The sequence below is a fragment of the Leucoraja erinacea genome, chromosome 8 (genome assembly GCF_028641065.1).
Source record: "Leucoraja erinacea ecotype New England chromosome 8, Leri_hhj_1, whole genome shotgun sequence".
Taxonomy (NCBI): Eukaryota; Metazoa; Chordata; class Chondrichthyes; order Rajiformes; family Rajidae; genus Leucoraja; species Leucoraja erinaceus.
In genome coordinates, this window is record NC_073384.1 from 25433319 (window position 1) to 25457332 (window position 24014).

The 24014-nt window shown below is 46.7% G+C and overlaps 1 protein-coding gene across 1 annotated transcript; it reads right to left on the reverse strand.

The window, feature by feature from the left end:
* Positions 1-469: 469 nt before the first annotated feature.
* psmb1 (proteasome 20S subunit beta 1) lies at positions 470-21577 on the reverse strand. Its single transcript, XM_055639256.1, has 6 exons — positions 21358-21577; positions 19759-19866; positions 9349-9430; positions 8278-8407; positions 6288-6394; positions 470-817 (listed from the first exon to the last, which is right to left on the reverse strand). The coding sequence occupies exons 1-6, from the start codon at positions 21450-21452 to the stop codon at positions 632-634; spliced, it is 708 nt and encodes a 235-aa protein (XP_055495231.1). The 5' UTR covers positions 21453-21577; the 3' UTR covers positions 470-631.
* Positions 21578-24014: the final 2437 nt, after the last annotated feature.

The following is a 24014-nucleotide window of genomic DNA, read 5'->3' on the forward strand; positions in this document are numbered from 1 at the left end:
ATCCTGTTCCATACTGTTCTATGGTCTCCGACATGGTGTTAGATAATTTGGTTTAATCCTTGTGAGCAGAGCAATAGTTGTCACGGATTCAACTCTCTATCATTACGCTTTCAAGATAATCCATGGGCTAGAACTGAGTTCTGTACTCTCAGGCAATGAGAAGGTAAGAACAGTACAGCACAGGAACAGGGCCTTCACCCAACTATATTTATATCAAACATAAGTCAATGTTTGAATTGTTTTCTTGTCTCCTTGGACCTGTGCAAAACAGTTATTTCTTCATAAAGTCCTCCTTCCACTTGTCACCATTAAATGTTGGGCCAAGTAGCTATTCTGTGGCTCTAATATTGAAGTTTATTCAACTGTAAAACGTAATGGATACCGTTTCTAAACTTCTAGTCAACCAATGCACTAATCTCTCCCTGGATTTGTTCTCAGTGATTGTTCAATTAAGTGCATCAGAATGGTATAATTATCACTAATACCTTTTAATAATTTGCGATTAGGACAGAAATGGAATAGGATTAGAAAATAAATGCCTGGATGATGAGATGCAGGTACACTCAGAAGCATTATTGACATGAATTACTAAAATCAGCTATGCTATCCTGAATGGCCAGGGCTGTTGGTGTTAATCCTTCCGAAGAGGCAGCGACTCCTCTCTGATTCCGTCTTTTGTAATGAAGCAGATCTTTAGACAGTCACCAGTATAAACGTCTCTCTCAGCTGCAGAGATGAAAACATCTTTAATTAGCTGTGTTGCTTTTTCTAGCGTGAGGGGAAGATGTTCTACCGACTCCATGTTCTTGAAACCAATCTGGTAAAGAAAATGCAGAAAATTAGTGCTACTTCCAAACATTCATCATGTTTAACCAGTAGTTTTAAATTCATTAACAATAGTACATGCAAGATTTAATTTAAAGAAAAAAAAAAAGATAAAAGGAAAAAAACTTAATGGAAAATTGTTTTATTTTGAAGTCTTGTGACGAGACTACGTGAAGAACCCGCCAGCGCATTAATACGTTGTCACATTGCGCGAGATACGAATACATTCGGAAATGCTCCACCAGAGATTTAACTGTGAAGGAAAGGTTTTTTTTGCAGGAACGGTTCTTGTTTCAACGCGGGCGGGTTTGATTTCCAAAAATGGCCAAACCAAGTAACAAGAAGAGATGTGCCGCTGAAAATTCAGCGGGGAATGATGGCAACGAAAGAGGTTGCTATCGAGCTCAGAGATGCTAACAGCGGGCTTGGAGATGCTGACAGGCACGGCCTGCACAGCAACCACTGCTAAATGGGAGCAGGTGGCCCACCCCGGTCTCGGAGTAGCTGGCAGACGCGACCTGCACAGCAACCTACGCTAATAGCTCAGAAAGGGAGCAACTTGTCGAACCAGGCTCAGAGACGTGAACAAGCGCGGCCTGCACAAGTAACCTCCACGAAAGCCCCAAAAAGGAGCAGCTTGTCGACCCAGGCTCGGAGATGCGGGCAGGTAGGGTCTGCACAACAACCTCCGCAAATGCTCCGAAAAGGAGCAGCTTAACGACCCCGGGCTCGGAGACGCTGGCAGGGTGGCCTGCACAGCAACCTCTGCGAAAGCTCCAAAAAGGAGCAGCTTGTCGATCCCGGGCTTGGAGACGCTGGCAGGGTGGCCTGCACAGCAACCTCCGCGAAAGCTTCGAAAAGGAACAGCTTGACGACCCCGGCCACGGGGAAGACCAAGTCGCAATTGGCTGTCCAAAAGGGCAATACTGGCCAGGGAGGCACTGCATGAACATCCAAGGTTGACGTTAACAGTCGACTCATAACAGTGGGGATAACTTAGTGAGATGCTGGTGATGGGGAGGTGTACTGCACTGATACAGGCAGTTCAATTTAGATATCTGAGGATATCTCCCGCTTAGAGGCTGGGAGTTTGAGGATTCCTTGAACAAATGGATAATACCTTTCAGCTCTCGACTAAAAAAGAGCTGCCAGCACTCGTGATCAAAATTCGCCATTCCTTCACGGATAGGTGAACCAAGGAAAAAGGGAGGAGGAGGAGCCAGAGGGCGGGGGGGGGGGGGGGGGGGGATGGGAGGAGACAGCTCGAGGGTTAAGGAAGGGGAGGAGATAGCAAGGGCTAGCAAAATTGGGAGAATTCAATGTTCATGCCCCCCAGACGCAGGCTACCCAGGCGGAATACTTCCTCCAATTTCCGGTGTTGCTCACTGGCAATGGAGGAGACCCAGGACAGAGGTCGGATTGGGATTGGGAGGGGGGAGTTGAAGTGCTGAGCCACCGGGAATTCAGGTAGGTTCTTGCGGACGTGGCGGAGATGTTCGGCGAAACAATCGCCCAACCTCCGCTTAGCCTCACCGATGTAAATCAGCTGGCATCTAGAGCAGCGGATGCAGTAGATGAGGTTGGAGGAGATACAGGTGAACCTTTGTCGCACCTTGTTGCGAGTGCAGGTATGGGGAGAGAGAGCAGTGTTGCGGGGTATGGAAGAGACCCTGGTGCGAGCCTCATCTATGGTGGAGGAGGGGAATCCCCGTTCCCTGAAGAGCGAGGACATTTCCGATGCCCTGGTGTGGAACGTCTCATCCTGGGAGCAGATGTGGCGTAGGCAGAGGAATTGGGAGTAGGGGATGGAGTCCTTACAGGTGGCAGGGTGGGAAGACGTGTAGTCCAGATAGCCATGTGAGTCAGTGGGTTTGTAGTGTATGTCGGTCAGAGGTCTATCACTCTGGCAATGGAGTAGCATTATATACTTGACTTCATACCAGCTGAAGGAGAACATGCTGGACAATGCTGGAAAGTATGTTAATCATGATAGCTGCCAGACGCGTGATGTACCGAAGGTTAACATCACTATCTCTGACATTCTGATTGGCTAAATGAAATCTTAAGATTTAAAGCCTCAGAGAGTTCGAAGACCTCTCACTAGAGGGATTTCAGTGTTTGCGAGGTCGGTGGATGGAACACAACGTTCTGAAGTGCAGCAAGACACCTTAGCACTGCTGTGATAGGATATCACCCCCACCAAGTTTGTGGCTGAAACCGCTGTATTGAGGCTGGTTTGAGCACCAGGCCTACACAACTAAGACAGAGCCAGAGGCCATTTTTAGGTGCAGGTTCACAGCGCTCACCATGGATACAGCGCGTGCCACACACTCAGTCTCAGGCCACGATGTCAGAGCCAGAGGAAAGGGACAGAACAAAAATTAGTGTCAGCAGATGCTGTCAATCAACCACCTAATCCTGTTGAGGTGAGTATTATTCCTACAGCTGCATGAAATGTACGGAAGTTGGAGGTATATTGAGGCTTTTCAAAAGTAAGTGGGAAAAGATAACCATTGACCCTTTCATTTAACTAGCCATAAATGGTTATAAATCTGACTTTCTGCCTGATCGGTTTCCTCCACGGCAAGAAAAGCCCAAATTCCTTTGCAATTGGTCTAAAGAGGAATATATAGCTATCCAAGTAGAGGTAGTGAAATCACAAAAAAAGGATACGATTGAGGAGATTGCTCATGAACAAGATGAATATATTTCCAACATCTTCACAAAGTCTAAGGAAGATGGAATATACCGAATCATTCTTGATTTGGCTAGTCTGAACATGGGCTTGGAATATAACCCTTTTAGAATGGATTTTTCATTCAGTAAACCTGCTAATTGAGGATTGCTTTATGGTCTCAATCTATCTCAAAGATGCATTCTTTCCGGTACCAATACGAGAGTGACAGGAAATAGTTGCCCCGCTCATCATGGGAAAGATGATATGACACAAAGATAGCTGTTTTAGCAACCTAGACATTCCTAGAAGATCTAGGATTTGTTATTCATCCATGAAAGCAAAAACTATCGCATATCCAAGCTTTTGGCATAAACTCTTCAGATAGTCTGTGACCCTACCTACAGATAAGAAACAGAATTTTGGAGATGCATGCATAGGCTTACTTAAGAATAAGAAGTCTACAATACGACAGGTTGCGAGGGTGATAGGCAAGCTGGTAGCTGCCTTCCCAGCTATGGGGCCATGCATTTTAGAGGCCTGGATCGTGAGAAGGTTCTTGCCCTAAAGTTGAATATGGGACATTTTGATAGATGTACGAGGCTGATGACAGTCGATATCCAAATACCAGTGGGGAATTGAGCACACACAAGGTACACACAGCTGGGGTGTAACTGACATCTATACTAGTTGTGGTGGCAGGTGGAATGAAGCGGACTTGAGACATGGCCATAAAATATAGCATCAACTATTTGGAAATGCTAACGGCATTCCAGACATTGAGAACATATAGTGGGAATGACCATGATATGCAAATTAGACTACATCGGGACAATACAACAGCAGCAGCGCATGTTAACCATATGGGACCTGTAAGTCTCAAGATGTGATGCACTAGCAAAGTCTATTTGGGCGCTGTATACAAGAGGAAAATATGGGTGGCAGCTGTACATCTGCCATGTAGGTACAAAATTAAAGCAGACACCAGGACAAGAAATTCTTCATTCTGCCTTATCGGAAGATGCCTCCAAAAGATAATTCAAGACGACGCAACATGAATTATAGTAGTGCCAAATTGGCCTACTCAACTATGGTTTCCATTGTAAAAAGGTCTGCTGAAAGAAGCTCCTATATTTGCTCACAGACACGAACAGTGGTTAGTTCAACCTATCACTCGTGCACCGCATCCACTGCATGATTGTATTGATTTATTAATTTGCAGGATTTGAAGAGACCCTTCGGGCTTATAGGACTATCCAGGACAGTTGGTGTGATCACTGCAGCTTGGCAAGATGGCACACAAAAGCAGTATGCTACCTACATAAAACAGGGGGAAAGTTTTGTGAAGAGACACATGTGAGCTACTTTAAAGCAGAAGTAGCAGAGGTTTGGGGGTTTCTGTTAGTTTGGTTTTATGAGAAGCGACTAATTTATTGTGCAATGAACACTGCTTGCAGTGCCTTATCATCGTATCTAGTGCTTGGAGTGGGACAAAAAACGATTGGCTCTCACCCACTGATGTTTATGGAAGGTGTCTTTAATATGAACCCTCTAAAGCCTAGATATCAAGTTGGGTGAAATGCGTAATCAGCATTATATTTTTTACACAAATTGGCACCAGCTGCATCCCTAATGTTGGAGCAGCTACTCATAAGTTAGTCATGCTTATGCCACTTATTTCAGCAAGAAGAGCTCAGTCTTTACACAATCTCCGTCTGGATAACTCGGTCATATCGTCATTATGGGAACGAATTCATAAAGCAGAGCAGGCACGGTTGGGTAAAAGTTGGAGGTGGCAACATACCCACCAGATCGGAGATTGTGGGTGTTAATTATGTGAAAAGGTACAGTGAGGTTACTAAGAGATGAAGGAAAAGCTTTCCTCATAGCTATAAAAAAGTCTCACAAGAGAGTGTTGGTGCAAATTATTTCAAGATGGATAGAATATACGCTGTTGAAAGCAGGAGTGAACACAAAATATTTTCAAGTCACACTCTACCAGGGCTGCTGGCACGTCGGCAGCCAATAGAATGGATGTTCCTCTTGATTACATTCTTGCAACAGCAGGAGGGTCAGATGAATGCACTTTCGGAAGTTTATAATAAACCGCTTAACAGATCTGGACGATTACAGATAGAATTCTGGACAGTGTTACATGAGCGGTTTGTTTATAACTCCAAGGCTAATGGGACTGTGGTCCAGTTAAGGGCAATGTACATGTATGTAAAGTTAGCATAATGTGTTAATGGCCAATGTCTTTTCTACCATTTATGGTTTATCCGTGTAGTGTGTTCACATAGATTGGTTTACTGCATGAAACCAGCTTCAAAGGCTTCACGTAGTCTCATCACAAGACTTCGATAGAAAGATTAAACGAGAACTTACCATTTGAAACTTGATCTTTATTTTATGAGAGGTTGGAGTGAGAGACAACGTGCTCTCCACTCCCAACCCTGAATTTCATTCGATATGTCAAGGGTTATTAATCTTTCTATAGCTTGAATCTGGTTCAAGTGGACTGTGGTTTCATACAGTAGCTCAGAAGATTGATGCACATACGGGCTGGCGAGTTCTTCACGTAGTATCTCACTCCAACTTTTCATAAAATAAAGATCAAACTTCAAACGGTAAGTTCTCGTTTAATCTTTCTATTTTCATGCCCTTTCATTATAGATTGACAAATCACTATTCCATTAATCAAGACTGCAGACTGGCTCACACATCCCAGACATACTCGCATTCTATTCTTTACAAATGTTGTTAGAGACAACGAGTGAAAAGGTATTACCTGGTTGTCTAGAAGCGGCTGCAGCATGGCACTGGCCGAGCCGCCAGCTTTGTAAGCATCTCGCTGATAGGATCCCACAGGATCAAAGCTGTAAACCGCACCCTTCCCTGCATTAAAAGAGTGCAACACATGATTACCATCTGCTTTAATCGATCCATTTTTACCTTTATTTTCAGTGCACTGGCAAGTGCTTTTATATTTGATCAAATTGATCTGGCTTCCTAAAACATTCCAATACAAATGAAAAGTTCAAATTGAATTCTAGTTTCAAGTCCATAAACAGTGTTCTCAAAGTAATATCCAAATAAATTCATCCATGTCTGCTGACTGCTCAGTTCTTAAGGGAGGCAACAAATAAGGCCTCAATCACACAAAAAGCAACGTAGCAGTGAAATGTTCCGAGGTTTGAAGCCTGGATTGTACTGTCAGTACCAAATGGCTAGCATGACCCAGTGAGGCAAAACTGGCAGTTCAAATAACCCAACATAGAGGTTGGACATATACATTATAGGTTTATACCAGAAACTTCACCCTTTCTGTTCATATTGAGGGAGTGCAACATAAGTTTACAAAGCTAATTCCAAGATGGCAGGACTGTCATATGCTGAGAGAATGGACCAGATGGGCTTGTATACTGGAGTTTAGAAGGATGAGAGGCAATCTTATTGAAGCATATAAGATTATTAAAGGACACACTAGAGGCAGGAAACATGTTCCCGATGATCAGGGAGTCCAGAACCAGCAGCCACAGTGTAAGAATAAGGGGTAAGCCATTTAGAACGGAGAGGAGGAAACACTTTTTCACACAGAGAGTTGTGAGTCTGTGGAATTCTCCGCCTCAGAGGGCGGTGGAAGCCGGTTCTCTAGATACTTTCAAGAGAGAATTAGATAGGGCTCTTAAAGAAAGCCGTCAGGGGATATGGGGAGAAGGCAGGAAAGGGGCACTAATTGGGGATGATCAACCATGATCACATTGAATGGCGGTGCTGGCTCGAAAGGCCTACTCCTGCACCTCTTGTCTATTTACACACTGCATTTCGTGGCTTGTTCAGTTACCATTTTCCTTAGATTGTAAACTTTGCTAAAATGTCAATAATCTAAATAAATAAGTTAATGTTAATGACTACGAACTAAAACAGTAAACAAAAGGCCCAGGCATTGACGAACCTCTTGCTAGTCAAATGCTTATGTCAGCTGCAGTTACATTCCCTGATGAGATCTGACCATTGTTGGCAAAGCCAATATTTAGTGTCCAACCTTTACTCTTCTTGAGGTCATGGGGATATGCACACCATCCAATTGACCGTCACATTAATTCACTACCCCGCCCTCATAGCCTGCTCAAATAGCTGGACTCAACATCAAATACTCCAACTAGCCGTAACTAATTCTTTCTGCCTGTATCTAGACTGGCAATTTCTGCACATCACCGTTTTGCTCAGGTTTTCCTCTGTGCTTTATGTAAAGTCTGGCCTACTGGCAATGTGCCACAGCCTCACCAGTAAGCAATACATTGCACAAACAAAGAGGCTAAACCGAACAACTGCCACATTAGATCACCTAGTCTCACCCTTTCAGAGATATTCCCTTCGTTCTACTCATTCTTCCCCTCATTCTCTGCTACCCACAACTAACATGTTTTCTCTCTTTCCCAGTACAAAGGAAAGGTCCAGACCCAGAAACATTAACACTTCTCTTTCCACAGATGCTTCCTGACCCAAGTATTTCCAGTATTTTCGGTATTCCCTTCATATTTACTCTGTCTGCAATTTTTGATGTTTTACTTACTGAGGATTAGAGTAGTTGTTAAGCTTGAGAAGTGTCCAAAAGGAGGAAGATACTCAGGAGAACAAGTAGTTGAGGGTTTAAGAAGTTAATGCACAGCCAAAGTATGTACTGCATTGGAGCAGGGCACCATGTTACCATGTGAAATGCCTGGATGACGAGAAAGTAAATGGACGTTACAGTACAACTACCGTTGAAAGCTCACCTTCTTCATCAAGGCCACCGATGATATTGTAAACATAGTAAGGAAAAAACCTTCGAGAGTACAGAATGGTGGAAAGCATTGCTGCTATTGCTCCACTTGTCATTGTCTTATTATTTGAATGTTTATACATCTGAAAATCAAGAACATAGAAACAGTAACCAATATACAAAAACTTTGGGGCTGAAAACAGAAATTATATGGTAGATTTCCAGTACCCATCTTTAAATTGCCCAACGAATCACCGGTTCCTCGCTCCCCTCCATTGAGTCTGTCCAAAGCAAGCGTTGTGTGCGGAGGGCGCTCAGCATCGCAAAGTACTGCTCTCACCCCAACCATGGATTGTTTACCCTCCCGGCATCCAGGAGGCGCCACAGGTCTCTCCGTTGCCGGTCCAGGAACAGTTTCTTCCCTGCGGCGGTCACACTACTCAACAATGTACCTCGGTGACTGCCAATCACCCCCCCCCCCCCCCCCCCCCCCCCCCCCCCCCCCCCCCCCCCCCCCCCCCCCCCCCGGACACTCCTCCCACTCCTCCCAGGAAAAACACTATGTCTGTATACATGTAAATAGATTTATTTATTGAAATCATATTCTATGTCGCTCTTCGAGGGAGATGCTAACTGCATTTCGTTGTCTCTGTACTGTTCACCGACAATGACAATTAAAGTTGAATCTGAATCTAAATGTTGTAGGAATCAATCCTGTTTCAAAGATCTTTGCGTTTACAGCACAGCTATTACTATTTTGACACTTGAGTGACCAGGTAGGTTGAGGTGTTTGAAGGACACTTTTCCAGAGAGAATACACTTCAGAGGTCTTGATTCAAATATAGATCAGCAAAGTAGAAGGAAATATACAATGTAATTAAGCATGTTACACCCGATAAGGGCATACTTGTCATTGCAACTGAGGCGAAAATGGGAGATGATCTATCCTTGATTTATAAATTTTCATCTCTACGTTTATACCAAGGAAATATACATCAGTTAAAAGTATACCGTGATGATTTCTTACATGCAACCTAAGACAGTCTCACGAATAAACAGCATTTAATTTTATGACTGCAAATACCTTTAATCTTGCATCAATGATTTTTGTCAGTGTAAGACAATCGCCATGGAATCCAGTACATCCAATCACTGTGTGATCCGTCCTAATCACAAATTATTTAAAAGAATTAGTGATAATTATGCCATTCTCATGCAATTAATTGAACAGAGAACAAATTCAGGGAGTGCTTAGTACACCAATTTAGATACAGTGCAGAAACAGACCCTTTGGCCCGTCGCTTCCGCAAGCACCAGCGATCCGTACAAAGTAACACTACCCTACACACACTGGGGACAATGTTATAGTTATATACAATTAACTGTCAATTAATACGTGTTAGAGGTTATGGGGAGAAGACAGGAGAATACGAGGGAGCGATAGATCAGCCATGATTGAATGGTGAAGTAGACTTAATGGGCCCAAACAGTCTCCATCATGTTTTAGCTCCTGAATATACTTCAACATTAGATCCACAGGCTTACAAAGAACAAACCGTTTTGCACAGGCCCGAGGAGGCAAGAAACCAATTCAAACATTGTGACTTATGTTCAACTCGTCCTGTACGGTTCTTGCCTTCTCATTACCCGAGTGCAGAGCACAATTCTAGCCCATGGATTATCTTCATAGCATAACGATAAAGTTGAACCAATGACAGTGACAGAACTATTACTCTGGTCCAATGATTCAAACCAACATCATGCCAAATTAAACTAATCTCTTCTGCCTGCAAATACGCCATATCCATCCATAAACTGCTTCAGTGCCGAGCTAAAATCCCTTTAAATGCCACAATTGCATCCGTTTCTATTCCACACTTAGCAGCATGTTCCAGGCACCCAACAATGTAAAATACTTGCCCTGCACATCTCTTTGAACTTGTCCCCTCTCACCTTAAAGATATGCCCCTCTCACCTTAAAGATATGCCCTGTCAATTCCACTCCGAGGGGAAAAAAGATTCTGACTGCAAAAAAAAAGATGTGGACAGCCTGTAATGGCACTACCAGAATTACACATAACAATTCAAATGCAGCTAACCAAGTTTTGTAAACATGACTTCCTTCTTATATTTAATGCTCCAACTGATGAAGGCATCATACAATACGTCTCCCATATCAATCTATCTACATGTATTGCAACTTTCAGGAAGCTATGGACTTGGACCCCAAAATCCCCTGTACTTCAGTGCAAGGACCCTACCATTAACTATATACTTTCCCCTTACATTTGATCTCCCATGGTGCAACACCTCACACTGTCCCACCGAGTCTGTCATCGCGCCACTCATAGCTGTAACAGATCTATATCCTGTGGTACATGTTAACAGCTGCCATTACTGTCCACAATTCCACCAATTTTCTGTTGTCTGCAAGATTACTAACCGGCCATACACATATGTCTAATAGAGGTCCCCTCAGAACACCACTGATCACAGACCTCCAGCCAGAAAATATTTTCACCAATACCCTCTATCTTACTTCAGAACCCAAGCTACCAAGTCATTGTGAATCCCATGCATCCTAATCTTTTGAATCAGCTTTCTATGAAAGATCTTGTCCTGGGGTGGGGAACCTTGTCATGTTGGAATGCCGCATTAAGTTAGCTGTAATCTAATAAGGCCGCATCCAAGAAACTTCAATTAGATACACTTCAAAATGTACATTATTTTGTAAAAATCTAACTACGTACTAACTTAGTACATAGAAACTTAGAAAATGAAAAAAAATTGTTAATTCTTTTAATGACTTTGGTGTGACTGCTTTTTGTGGGAAAGCATTTGAATATTTGGTCGCAGCATGGAGGTACGCAGTTTCAGCTGATCTTCGAGATGGGTATCCGTCATTTGTGACCTTAAGGGCATCTTGATTTGGGTTAGGTAGGAGAATGTAGATTTGCAGCAATAAGTGGTTGAAAAGCAAGAAAGCATTTTACCATGCACGTAAAAGTTAACGTACATTCTAGTATCGCATTAGAACTAAATCATGAGCATAACAGGTGTTAAAATAGCCCTCATGACTTACTAATATTTTAATTGGGGCCGACAGTCGGGGAGGATTATTTCATTGAATCTTCTTTTACTCTTTGGTATTTTAACTACGTTCATTTTAAGATTAAAATAAAAATAATAAGACGAACAAAAACATAAATAAAAATAAAAGGATATGTTCTACAAAATTTGGATTCATTCAAACGGCCGCACTTAATGGCTTAGAAGGCCACAGGTTCACCATCCCTGATCTTGTCGAATGCCTTACTAAAGTCCATATGGACAACAAACACTGTCCTACCCCACACTTGTTGTTTTACCTCCCCCGATGACTCCATTCAAGGACCCAAGCAGTCGTTCCAGGTGCGAGAGGTTCAACTGCATCTCCTCCAACCTCAAGCATTGCATCCACTGCTCTAGATGTCAGCTGATCTACATCGGGGAGACCAAGCGTAGGCTTGGTGATCGTTTCACCGAACACCTCCGCTTGGTCCGCATTCACCAACCTGACCTCCCGGTGGCTCAGCACTTCAACGCCCCCTCCCATTCCGTATCCGACCTCTGGCCTGGGCCTCCCCCATGGCCAGAGTGAGTACCACCGGAAATTGGAGGAACAGCACCTCATATTCCGCTTCGACAGTCTGCATCCTAGTGGCATAAACATTGAATTCTCCCAATTCCGTTAGCCCTTGCGGTCTCCTCTCCTTCCCGGCTCTCCCTCAGCCCTCAGGCTCCTCCTCCTCCTTTTCACTTTCTTCCCCCCCCCCCCCCCCCCCCTCCATTAGTCTGAAGGGTTTCGGCCCGAAACGTTGCCTATTTCCTTCGCGCCACAGATGCTGCTGCACCCGCAGAGTTTCTCCAGCACTTTTGTCTACCAGACAAAACCATGTTGACTGCCTAATAATACCATTCTCTTGCAAATACCAGTTAATTCTAATCATGAGAATCCTCTCAATAGCTTCACTACAACTGACATGAGGCTCACCAGTCAAATTTCCTGGCTCATCCCCGTTTGTGACCTTAAACAAAGAAACATTTGTTACTCTCCAGTCCTCAGGGACCTCATCGGTGATATGCAAGGATGCACTGATAGCTGTCTAGACTCCAGCAATCTCCTCTTGCCTCTCTCAATAAGCTGGAATAGATCTCATCAGGCCCTGGAGACTCGGGTCATGGAGCTGTACAGCCCAGAAACAGGCTCTTTGGCCCACCTTATTGATGCTGAACAAGTTGGCATATTGTGCCAATCCCATTTGCATGCAATAAGTAAATAGCACTCTTAACCGTCTGTGTTCATATGTTTCCAAATGGTTTTGTAGGAGACATCCTTGCTTAGGCTCGTTACTGTTAGTATATTTTATATATTGTTCAGATATTTCTTGCATAATTGTTTTGTATGCTTGGGGATGGGCTTTTGATACATAGATGGGCATGACATACATCGGATGAGACTAGCAAACCACAGGTCAACTGGAGACAGAAAGGGAGAGAAGGAATACAGTTTTTTACCAGTTCAGATAGTAAGAACGGAAAGCTACAATTTGTATAATAAATAAAGAGGATCTGGTATGTTCACTTTGTTTTTACAACAACTTCATTAAAGAATCAATTAAAACTGGAGATAACGAATGGAAGATTTGTTTTGTTATCGACTGTATACATATGGTCACTCCTCCCTGCCTGTGTAGCAATGACAATAGAAAGGATTGAAATTGCCATTACTGTAAATTTAAAAAAAAAATCATAATTATACCCACTTCTGTAACCTTTACATAGAAACATAGGAATTAGGTGCAGGAGTAGGCCATTCGGCCCTTCGAGCCTGCACCGCAATTCAATATGATCATGGCTGATCATCCAACTCAGTATCCCGTACCTGCCTTCTCTCCATACCCCCTGATCCCCTTAGCCACAAGGGCCACATCTAACTCCCTCTTAAATATAGCAAATGAACTGGCCTCAACTACCCTCTGTGGCAGAGAGTTCCAGAGATTCACCACTCTCTGTGTGAAAAAAGTTCTTCTCATCTCGTTTTTAAAGGATTTCCCCCTTATCCTTAAGCTGTGACCCCTTGTCCTGGACTTCCCTAACATCGGGAACAATCTTCCTGCATCTAGCCTGTCCAACCCCTTAAGAATTTTGTAAGTTTCTATAAGATCCCCTCTCAATCTCCTAAATTCTAGAGAGTATTTTACTCTAGAGAGTACTTTACTGGCAATTCAATAGTTTAAGCAATACAGCATGGAAACATGCCCTTCGGCCTTTAGCCTTACACAACATGAGCAATTTTATATGCCAATTAATCTACAAACCTGGGGTGTGGGAGGAAACCAAAGCACCGGGTGAAAACCCACATGGTCACGGGAATGGAGAAGCTCCATAGCCAGGATTGAACCTGCCTCCGTCGCTGCTAGGCAACTGGTTGTCCAGCCACAACTTCAGTTCCCTCACTCAGTAGAGACTGCTGGCCGCACATCCGGTAGATGTAATCCTCAGGTAGTCACCCTGACTTATCCACCTTAATGCTCTTCAAAAGGACACAACCACCCTCTGCTTGATCTCAAAGGCCCCAAGCAAATTAGCACACCCCACACTAATTTCTCTACCCCCCCCCCCCCCCCCCTCTTCAATCATACCCAGGGCATTCAAGGTCCATTTGACCCAGGAATTGCAAGTTCTCTCCTGCTTTATATTCCTCAAAGACCCCCAGTGATTTCATCTTCCTAAACCTTACTTTCAAGAGCGCTTGTATACAAAAACAGGGATCTAATGCTGAGGGTCTATAAGGTGCTGGTAAGGCTGCATTTGAAATAGCAGCCTGGATGAGGTCAGGAAAAGACCAGACGCCCAGCTCGGGTGCGCACCATGCCCAGCACAGGAACGGGCAACCGACCAACAGATGCAGGGGATGGAGTAGCCACTGGAGGAGGTATCCTAGACGGAAGGCGCCCTCGCTTGCGGGGCCGCACTACCAGCACCGGCCAATCAATGTCAATATGCGCCGGCTTCAGCCGCGCAACCGAAACACTCACGCCGACCCCCCCCCATGTCCAGGACGAAAGTGGACGAGCCATGCATTCAGGCTTGGTTTTACAACACTCTTACCCCTTATACCAATTATGTTGAAAAGAGCCCTTTTTGATTTTTGCCTGGTTTTGTCAGCCTGCTTGTTTATTTTTCACTTGATTACACACTCTTACGCTCAAACATTTAAGAAAACCTTTCACATTTAGCTCCATCCTCTACTATCCATTCATAATACCACACCCCCCTTATTCAGTTTAAAGCCCACCCGGTGTAGCAGTGGCCAAACTGCCTGCCAGAAGGCCCAGGACCCGGAAAGGACCCTCGTACGGCCGCTGGAGGGTTGGCCGATGAGTATCCCTGCGCAGGAAGACAAACTGGCAGTCTTCCAGAGCAAAGGGAACGTGCAGACGGAAGGACCCATGACGAAACGTGGGCACAGGCGCCAGCTTGCCCACCGTCTGCCGAAGGCTGCTCCACCTGGCCCCGTGCCAGCGGGATGAACTCCCCGGGCACCGTCAACGGAGACCCATATACCAATTCAGCGGAGGAGGAGGCCAAGTCCTCCTTGGGTGCAGTGCGGATCCCTAGCAAAACCCACGGCAGAGCGTCCACCAAATCCTGATCATTGAGCAACCTTGCGTTGGCGGTGAAACCGCCGCACGAGTCTGTTCGCCTGCGGATGATAAGCCGTCGTGTGCTCGAGACAAACTCCCAGGAGGCGTGCCATAGCCGACCACAGTTCCGACGTGAACTGAGGCCCCCGGTCGGATGTTATGTCCAGCAGCATCCCGAACTAGGCGATCCAGTGCACCACCAAGGCCGGAGCGCAAGCAGCCGTTGAGGAATCAGCCAGTGGAATGGCTTCAGGCCACCGCGTGAAGCGGTCCACTACCGTGAAAAGGTAGGTCATGCCTTGGGACGACGGCAGCTGCCCCACGATGTCCACGTGAATGTGGTCGAACCACTGCCAAGGGATGGCAAACTCCTGCAACGGATATGAGTGTGTCGCCACACCGTGGCTATTTGGCTCCTTGCACAGCCCATGCCACATGAAGCGGGAGGCTACAAGGGTCATTGTCGCCCGGATGGAGGGATGAGTCCGTGGAGCACCTCAAACACCACTCCGTCAACGAACTGCTCCGACACTGCCCCAACTGCCTCCTCTGAAGCGTTCACCATCAGGGCCAGTCAGGGTATCCTCTTGTGGATGGATGAGCATCGTGGCCCCAGCCAGGGCCTCCTTAGCACTCTCGAACGCCGCCACAGCTTCTTTGGACCACTCAAACTCCTTGCAATAACCAGCGATCAGGTGGAAAAGCGGGCGCATGATTGCAGCCGCTGCTGGCAAGCAACAGTAATAAAACGCAACCATCCCCACGAATTCCTGGAGGTTCGTAACCGTGGTCGGACGGGGGAACCGGCGGACAGCATCCACCCTGGCTGGCAGCGGCACCACCCCTTGTGGTTACGTGGTGGCCAAGGAAGTCGATGGCCGACACGCCAAAATGACACTTGGACAAGTTGATAGCCAACCCAGTCACTGAGGCGCTGACACAGCTGACAGAGGTGGATGCAGTGCTCCTACCGCAAACGGCTGGCCACGAGTACGTCGTCCAAGTAGACGAATACAAAGTCCAGGCCACGGCACAAACAGTACATAAGCCGCTGGAAGGCCTTTGTGGCGTTCTTTAACCCAAACAGCATCCACAAAAATGCAAATAGTCCAAATAGTGTAATTATTGCCGTCTTCAGGATATCATCGGGGTGAACCGGAATCAGGTTGTACCATCGCACGAGGTCCACCTTGGAGAACACCGAAGCTCCGGCCAGATGGGCATTGAAGTCCCGAATGTGCGGGACCGGGTACCTGTCGGCGACGGTCGCATCATTCAGGCGATGGTAATCCCCACACGGGTGCCAGCCCTCTCCCGCTTGGGGACCATGTGGAGCGGTGACGCTCACGGACTATCAGAGGGGCGCACCAGGTACCATCAGGCGGAACTCCTCCCACACTAGACGGAGCTTGTCCGGCGCGAGATGACGCGCCCGGGCATATACAGGCGGGCCAGTAGTCAGAATATGGTGCTCCACCCCGTGCTTGGGGGCGGAGGAGCGGAAGTGGGGTTTGAGGATGTCCGGAAAATCCGCCAGGATACGCGCAAAAGTCGCATCCACGGACAACAGGGGACCATCAGGGATCACCAACGCGGAGGAAGACCGGCTTCAGCATGGCAGAGTGCACCAGGCGCCGCCGCTTGACATCCACGAGGAGTGAATGGGCTCAAAGAAAGTCGGCGTCCAGCAGCGGCCGGGAAACGTCGGCGATGACGAACTTCCACGAAAAGCAGCTGTGGCCCAAGTTGAGGGAGATGGTATGAATCCGTAGGTGTGAATAGCGCTCCCTTTCGCTGCGGTGAGGAGGGGGCCGTGTTTGCCCACACGGATGTCAGCAATGGAGGGAGGCAGAACACTCACTTCCGCACCACACAGAAATCGAACCCCTGTGCAGCGATCCCAGGCGAAGACGCGAGGAATATGGCCGACCGCCGAAGGAATCACTGACGACCGGCTCCTCCGTTTCCTGGGAACGCACAGGGGGGGGGGGGGGGGCGACATTGCCCGACTGCAGCTCCCCAGCGGCGGTGATAATAGCACCAACTCCCTCTGCTGCCGTTTGGTGGAACTGCAGGTGAAGTTGGCTGGGCTGAAACTAGGCGACCTCTGCTGCCATAGGATCTAACTGCCGACGGGCCATGCTGCAGAGACGTGCCTGCGCTGAAATGCCGGCCGGAGTTCACTGCGGGGGCCGTCCGGGAGCAGCAGAGACCCAGTCAATAGCAGCCCCGCCTCCTGATGCCGCAAACAGGACGGCCAGCGCTTCCAGGTCCTGCTGACGGGACATCCACAGCTGGTGGGCATGCTCAGCCAGCGCCTGCGTGTCAGCAAAGGTATCAGTGGCGAGCTGCAGGCGGATGTCGGGTGGGAGCTGCTGCAGGTAAGCATATTTAAATAAAAAAAGGTTCGTGGCCACCCATAAGGGCGAGCACGTCCTCCAAGAGGGCCGATGGCCACCTAGGCCGTCCATTCAGAGAATCCGAGCTGCCCGCTCAGACTCACCAAGGCCAAACCTCTTGATAAGCAGTTGCTTAAGGTCGTTTAATGAATCATGGCAAACACACAGAACGACCGCGAGCAGCCCCCGGGAAACCCCGAGCCAGGCAATCGTCCCTGTCCCTCAAGAGCCGAGGGGGGTGAACCAAGAAGTAGCCTAACCCCCAGGGACCCCCACAATGAGCAATTATGGGCACAATATCTGAAGGATGTGCTGGCTCTGGAGAGGGTCTGGAAAGAACTATCCCAGGAATGAGTAGATTAACCTATGATGAGCGTTTGTCAGCACTGGGCCTGTACTCTCTGAAGTTTAGAGAATAGTGTAATAAGTACATAGCGCTCTTAACACTCTGTGTTCATATTTTTCCAAATGTTTTTAAAAAGTCATAATTATACCCACTTATAGAGCCTCTTCTGGCAGCTCAATAATTTAAGCGATATAACATGGAAACAGGCGCTTCTGCCTTATGAGTCTTACACACAATTGACAATTTTATAAAGCCAATTAACCTACGAACCTGCACGTCTTTGGGGTGTGGAGCATACAGAATAGTGAAAGGCTTGGGTAGAGGGGATGTGGAGAGGATGTTTCAATTAGTGGGAAAGTCTAGGACTAGAGGTCATAGCCTCAGAATTAAAAGAGGTTCTTTTAGGAAGGAGATGAGGAGAAATGTATTTAGTCAAAGGGTGGTGAAAATGTGGAATCAGTGGATATATTTAAGGCAGGCAGTTAGATTCTTGTGCAAGAAGGAACTGCAGATGTTGCTTTAAACCAAAGATAGACACAAAAAGATGGAGTAACTCAGCGGGACAGGCATCTGAGAGAAGTAATGGGTGACGTTTCGGGTCGAGACCCTTCTTCAAACTGATAAAGATTCTTGATTAGTACAGGTGTCAGAGGTTATGGGGAGAAGGCAGGAGAATGGGGTTAGGAGGGAGAGATAGATCAGCCATGATTGAATGGCAGAGTAGACCTGATGAGCCGAATGGCTTAATTTTACTTTCCCTTGTGACCATACATATGCTTTCTTTTTCTTCTTAAAAGGGGCTGTAATGTGGTCAACCAATTAATGGAACATACAAGATGGCTGAACCTGGCTCTTACTGCCTTTGATCAGCTAATGCTACCTGGGGGAGGGTGAAGAGTGCAGTAATTGAGTACATGTGTTCATTTACCTATAAGAACAGTTAATAGATGAGTTACACAATGATACAGATGTTGGAATATTGAGAAATTGATGAGGGGGAACTCTGTGGGTAAGACAGCATTTGTGGTGGGCAATTGGCTCTTGGTATTTCAGGTCAGGAGACATCAAGACCAGGCAGAAAGGCCCTGAACTGAAATGTCATTGATCCATTTCCCTCCACGAAGGAAATTATTGTTGACTTCAGGAAGAACAGAGGGGGCAGACATACCCCCATCCATATAAACGGGACTGAGGTGGAGCGCGTCTCCAACTACAAATTCCTCGGGGTACACATCTCGGAGGATCTGTCCTGGTCCCCCAATACCACCAAACTGATCAAAAAGGCGCAGCAGCGCCTTTACTTCCTGAGGTGGCTCAAGAAAGCTCACCTGTACCCCCAGATCCTGACCAACTTTTACTGCTGTACCATCGAAAGCATCCTGACCACCTGCTTCACGGTATGGTACAGCAGTTGCACCGCAGCGGATAGGAAGGCACTACAACGGGTGGTGAAAACCGCTCAGCACATCATCGGTGCCACGCTCCCTGCCATGGATGCCCTCCACCGAAAACAGTCTGAGACGGGCCAGGAAGATCATCAAGGACCACTCTCACCCTAACCATGGACTGTTTGCCCTCCTCCCATCAGGGAGGCGGTACAGGAGCCTCAGGTCTCGAACTAGCAGGATGAGGAACAGCTTTTTCAACAACACACTTACATTGCTGAACTCGGAGTACCGTCGCTAGATATCTTTGGTCTCTCCATCCACATTGTTAACCAGTACTCTTCTTACGCTAATGTATGCTTGTTCTGTATTTTTCTGTATTCTTTTTTCATTCCTATCTTGCACTATGACTATGACCAGACGCTAAACTGCATTTCGTTGTACCTATACTTCTACCTGTGCAATGACAATAAAGTTGAATTGAATTGAACATATGCTGCCTGATCTGCCGAGTCCATTAGCTTACTTTTTAACTACACAATAATGTTGAAATAAACCCATCATCACAATTTGAAAAATACTCTAAAGCCATTGATTGAGAAACAGACATCCTTAAGAAAAACAAAATAGTGTTCACTGTAAAATACCAGTTAACATACATGTTTTTAAACTCACAATTTGTAGCACTTGGGCGAGTCACGGCTGTGAATGGAATAACCCTCGCTCAGTCGTGTATCTGAAGCTACAATCGAAAAATCTTCCCCAGCTAAAGCCAGCACGGTTCTGAAATGATGAAAAATAAAAGGTGGGTGAAGGATAAACAGACACAAATGTCAAGATCATCATTCCAAATAAAGATGTAACTTTAGATTGAACCCATCCAATTAGAACCTCAGTGCAGCTATAGTACTCAACTAGTATCCTGCATCATGAACTCACAATACACAAGGCATATTGTAGAACCAAATTAATTACAGGCTGCAACCAGAGGCAATGCAATTTCCCAAACCTAAAGTGTTCTCTTAAAACCCAGTTAAGAAACCAATCATGGGGTCTAGCATTAAATAACATGATCAAGACAAACTTTATTACTATTTGAATGAACAGAATTTGAGAACAAAAAGGACAAAACCCTCAGATTCTAGATTTTATAACATACTCTAATATTACAAAATGACTGAATCAAAGTACAGGATGACATGAATGGGACTAAATGATGGAACCAATGAGTTAAAAAATCAATCAATTTACCCTCATATGGTCAGCAAAGCCAAACATATTGCTAATATCCACAAACTGGAGTGAAGTTAAAAAAAAACACACACACAAAATGCTGGAGTGAATCAGGTCAGAGCATCTCTGGAAGACATGGCTAGGTATTTCAGAGAGAATTACTTTAAAGTAGGCATATCGTGAGATTTTGAAGTGGAGCAGTAAAATGTAGAAACAAGGAAGTGCAGATGCTGGTTTCCCAGATAAACATACAAATCTATCTTTGTTTTCCAGAGTTGCTGTTCGACCCGCTGTGTTACTCCAGCTTTTTGTGCTGTTTTTGCAAACTAGCATCTGCAGTTCTTCACGTTTACATTTTACTGGAGTGGAGTAATTGGGTTGAGGATCGTTCAGCAGAGACTCAACTGATAGAATGACTAATTCCAATTTATAAATATTTAAAAAAAAACATTTTCGATGTCTACATAGCGAATTGCATGGAAACTCCTTAAAACTGTGGGCACAGAGATGCGCAGAATGGTTTCAAATGCGCAAATCCGAAACTGATCGGGTCCTGGGGGAAAAAAGCACCCAAGGCCCGAAAACCACGGCACTCTGCGATTCGACGTGGGTTTTCATTTTTTTTTACTTTAACGGGTTTTATTAAATCGGTAATGACTACCCTAACATCAGTTAGAAGAAAGGTCTCGACCCGAAACGTCACCCATTTCTTCTCTCAAGAGACGCTCCATGTCCCGCTGATTTACTCCAGCATTTTGTGTCTATCTTCAATTTAAATCAACATCTGCAGTTCTTTCCTACACAGTAACTCCAGACTGTCCCGTTGTCGGGCAGCTGGGGAAAGAGACCGACATCGAGCTCGGTTCCTGATCATGAGCAGTTGCCCGTTTCACCCTTCCGCTCCCCATCCCATCCCCACACTCCTTCCTCTCCGCATCTCCCTCCCTCCCGCTCCGCTGCTCCTTCTCTCCGCCCACAGCGGCCTAGGGCCCAGCGTGATCAGCAAAGCTCGCTATAGGACTTTTGGCGATCAGCACTCACCCTCCATTGAAGGTGTAGGGCGAGAAACGGTGTTGCGTTGGTCCCGAGTACTGGTACTCCTCCAGGCTCCTCGTATACCCATACGAGCCCAGCATTTTAATCTCCAGTTGGTCTTTATCCAAATCAAAGTGGCACTGCTGTCGCTTCCCTGCTGCTGTCTCACGGTTAATATGGCGGCCTCGGCGTCACAGCCAAACCCTTCCCTCCTCACACCGGCGCAACGCGCAGCCGCCGACCCGATGTCACTCGCATCCTCTTTTGGTAGCGGAGCCAATTAGGGGAAAGGTTGAAGAAGGTCTGAAGCAAAGATCCTATAGCAGAGCAAGATGGGTTGCTCTCACGCAAAAGTGAGGTACGCTCATGGGCGGATTCATGGGTGATTTTATGCCTCATTTTAGCAACCTGCCTCCGCCATCTTGCTCCGCTTTCTTGCTCCCGCCTTCTTGCTTCCGGCCAAAGATTGGATCGGCAGCGAGGAGAAGGAGTGCGGGGCAGCGGGGAGAGAGGAGTGCGGGGCAGCGGGGAGAAGGAGTGTGGGGCCCGGGGCAGCGGGGAGAGAGGGTGCGGGGCCCGGGGCAGCGGGGGGAGAGAGTGCGGGGCCCGGGGCAGCGGGGAGAGAGAGTGCGGGGCCCGGGGCAGCGGGGAGAGAGAGTGCGGGGCCCGGGGCAGCGGGGAGAAGGAGTGCGCGGCCCGGGGCAGCGGGGAGAGAGAGTGCGGCGGCCCGGGGCAGCGGGGAGAGAGTGCGGGGCCCGGGGCAGCGGGGAGAAGGAGTGTGGGGCCCGGGGCAGCGGGGGTGCGGAGTGCGGGGCAGCGGGGAGAGGAGTGCGGGTCCGGGGCAGCGGGGAGAAGGAGTGCGGGGCCCGGGGCAGCGAGGAGAGAGAGTGCGGGGCAGCGGGGAGAGAGAGTGCGGGGCCCGGGGCAGCGGGGAGAAGGAGTGCGGGGCAGCGGGGAGAGAGAGTGCGGGGTCCGGGGCAGGAGGAGAGAGAGTGCGGGGTCCGGGGCGGCGAGGAGAAGGGGGGGGCATAGGAGGGGACATTGTAGTAAGGGGGCAGGCGAGAGAGTGCCGGGGGGGATAAGGCCTAGTGTGTGTGAAGTTGCAGGGAGGTTTACAATGTTTCTTATTTACAATGTTTCTTATTTAATGTCCCTTGTCTAGTCTGAAATAAAGTTCATTATTGGATTAGAAGAAATATAATTGTGTGTGTTATATACATTTATATAATTTTCATGCATGTGTGTTTATAAGCATTTTATTCTTTAACAAGAATCAACAGAATTATGAACTAACAGAATTATGAATCTAACCCTATAATCACGCACAAAAAGTCCCCCCCTGTTAACCACCCTGCGAGTCGGGTCGTTTCCGGTTACTACAAAATCAACTCAAACACTGCTTGTGAGCCATTTAAAAAGAAATGATTTAAAAAACATTAAAAAAGACAATTACCAGAATCAAATGTTATTCTTGACAAGAAGTTTGAACTGACAGATTTATGAATCTAACCGACACAAACTGTTGCCCCACAACATTGATTACAGTGCGAGTCGGGTTGGGTTAGGTAGGCTCAGGTTGCTAAAATGAGCGTGGAAAAATGCCCATGATCCCCTCCATAGCGTACTACACGTTAGTCCATTGCATTTAGCAGGAGTAGCCTATCTTGCTCTGCTGTAGGGTCTTTGAAGAAGGGTTTCGGCCTGAAACGTTGCCTATTTCCTTCGCTCCATAGATGCTGTAGCACCCGCTGAGTTTGTCCAGCATTTTTGTGTACCTAGGGGAACGGTAATTCTGGTTTAGTGTTGTGTAATGAACCGGATTTGATAATGGGACTCAAGGTAAAGGAACCACAAGGTGGTAGCGACCACAATATAATGTTTTAATCTGCAATTGAGAGGGAGAAGATGAGATCGAATGAGTCGTTCAAGTGAGTTTATTGTCATGTGTCCCTGATAGGACAATGAAATTCTGGCTTTGCTTCAGCACACAGAACATAGTAGGCATTTACACAGAACATGGTAGGCATTAATAATCAGAGTTTTGTCCGAGCCAGGTTTAATAGCCTGATGGCTGTGGGGAAGTAGCTATTCCTGAACCTGGTTGTTGCAGTCTTCAAGCTCCTGTACCTTCTACCTGAAGGTAGCAGGGAGATGAGTGTGTGGCCTGGATGGTGTGGGTCTTTGATGATACTGCCAGATTTTTTGAGGCAGCGACTGCGATAAATCCCCTCGATGGAAGGAAGGTCAGAGCCGATGATGTACTGGGCAGTGTTTACTACTTTTTGTAATCTTTTCCTCTCCAGGGCGCTCAAGTTGCCGAACCAAGCCATGCTGCAACCGGTCAGCATGCTCTCTACTGTGCACCTGTAGAAGTTAGAGAGAGTCCTCCTTGGCAAACCGACTTTCCTTAATCTTCTCAGGAAGTAGACGCGCTGATGAGCTTTCTTGATAATTGCATTAGTGTTCTCGGACCAGGAAAGATCTTCAGAGATGTGCACGCCCAGGAATTTGAAGCTCTTGACCCTTTCAACCTTTGATATAAACGGGTCTGTATTGTAGCTGAGCAAAGGGGACTACAGAGGCATGAGGGAGGAGCTGGCCAAAGTTGATTGGAAAGGGATGAGTGTGGAACAGCAATGGCAGGAATTTCTGGGAATAATTCA

Excerpts from the sequence above, each read along its gene's own strand:
- psmb1 (XM_055639256.1), bottom strand. The coding sequence starts at position 21,452 with ATGCTGGGCTCGTATGGGTATACGAGGAGCCTGGAGGAGTACCAGTAC. Across the intron at positions 8,408-9,348 it reads TCATTGATGCAAGATTAAAG|ATGTATAAACATTCAAATAA; the intron begins GTATTTGCAGTC and ends CTTGATTTTCAG. Across the intron at positions 818-6,287 it reads AGCCGCTTCTAGACAACCAG|ATTGGTTTCAAGAACATGGA; the intron begins GTAATACCTTTT and ends TTTCTTTACCAG.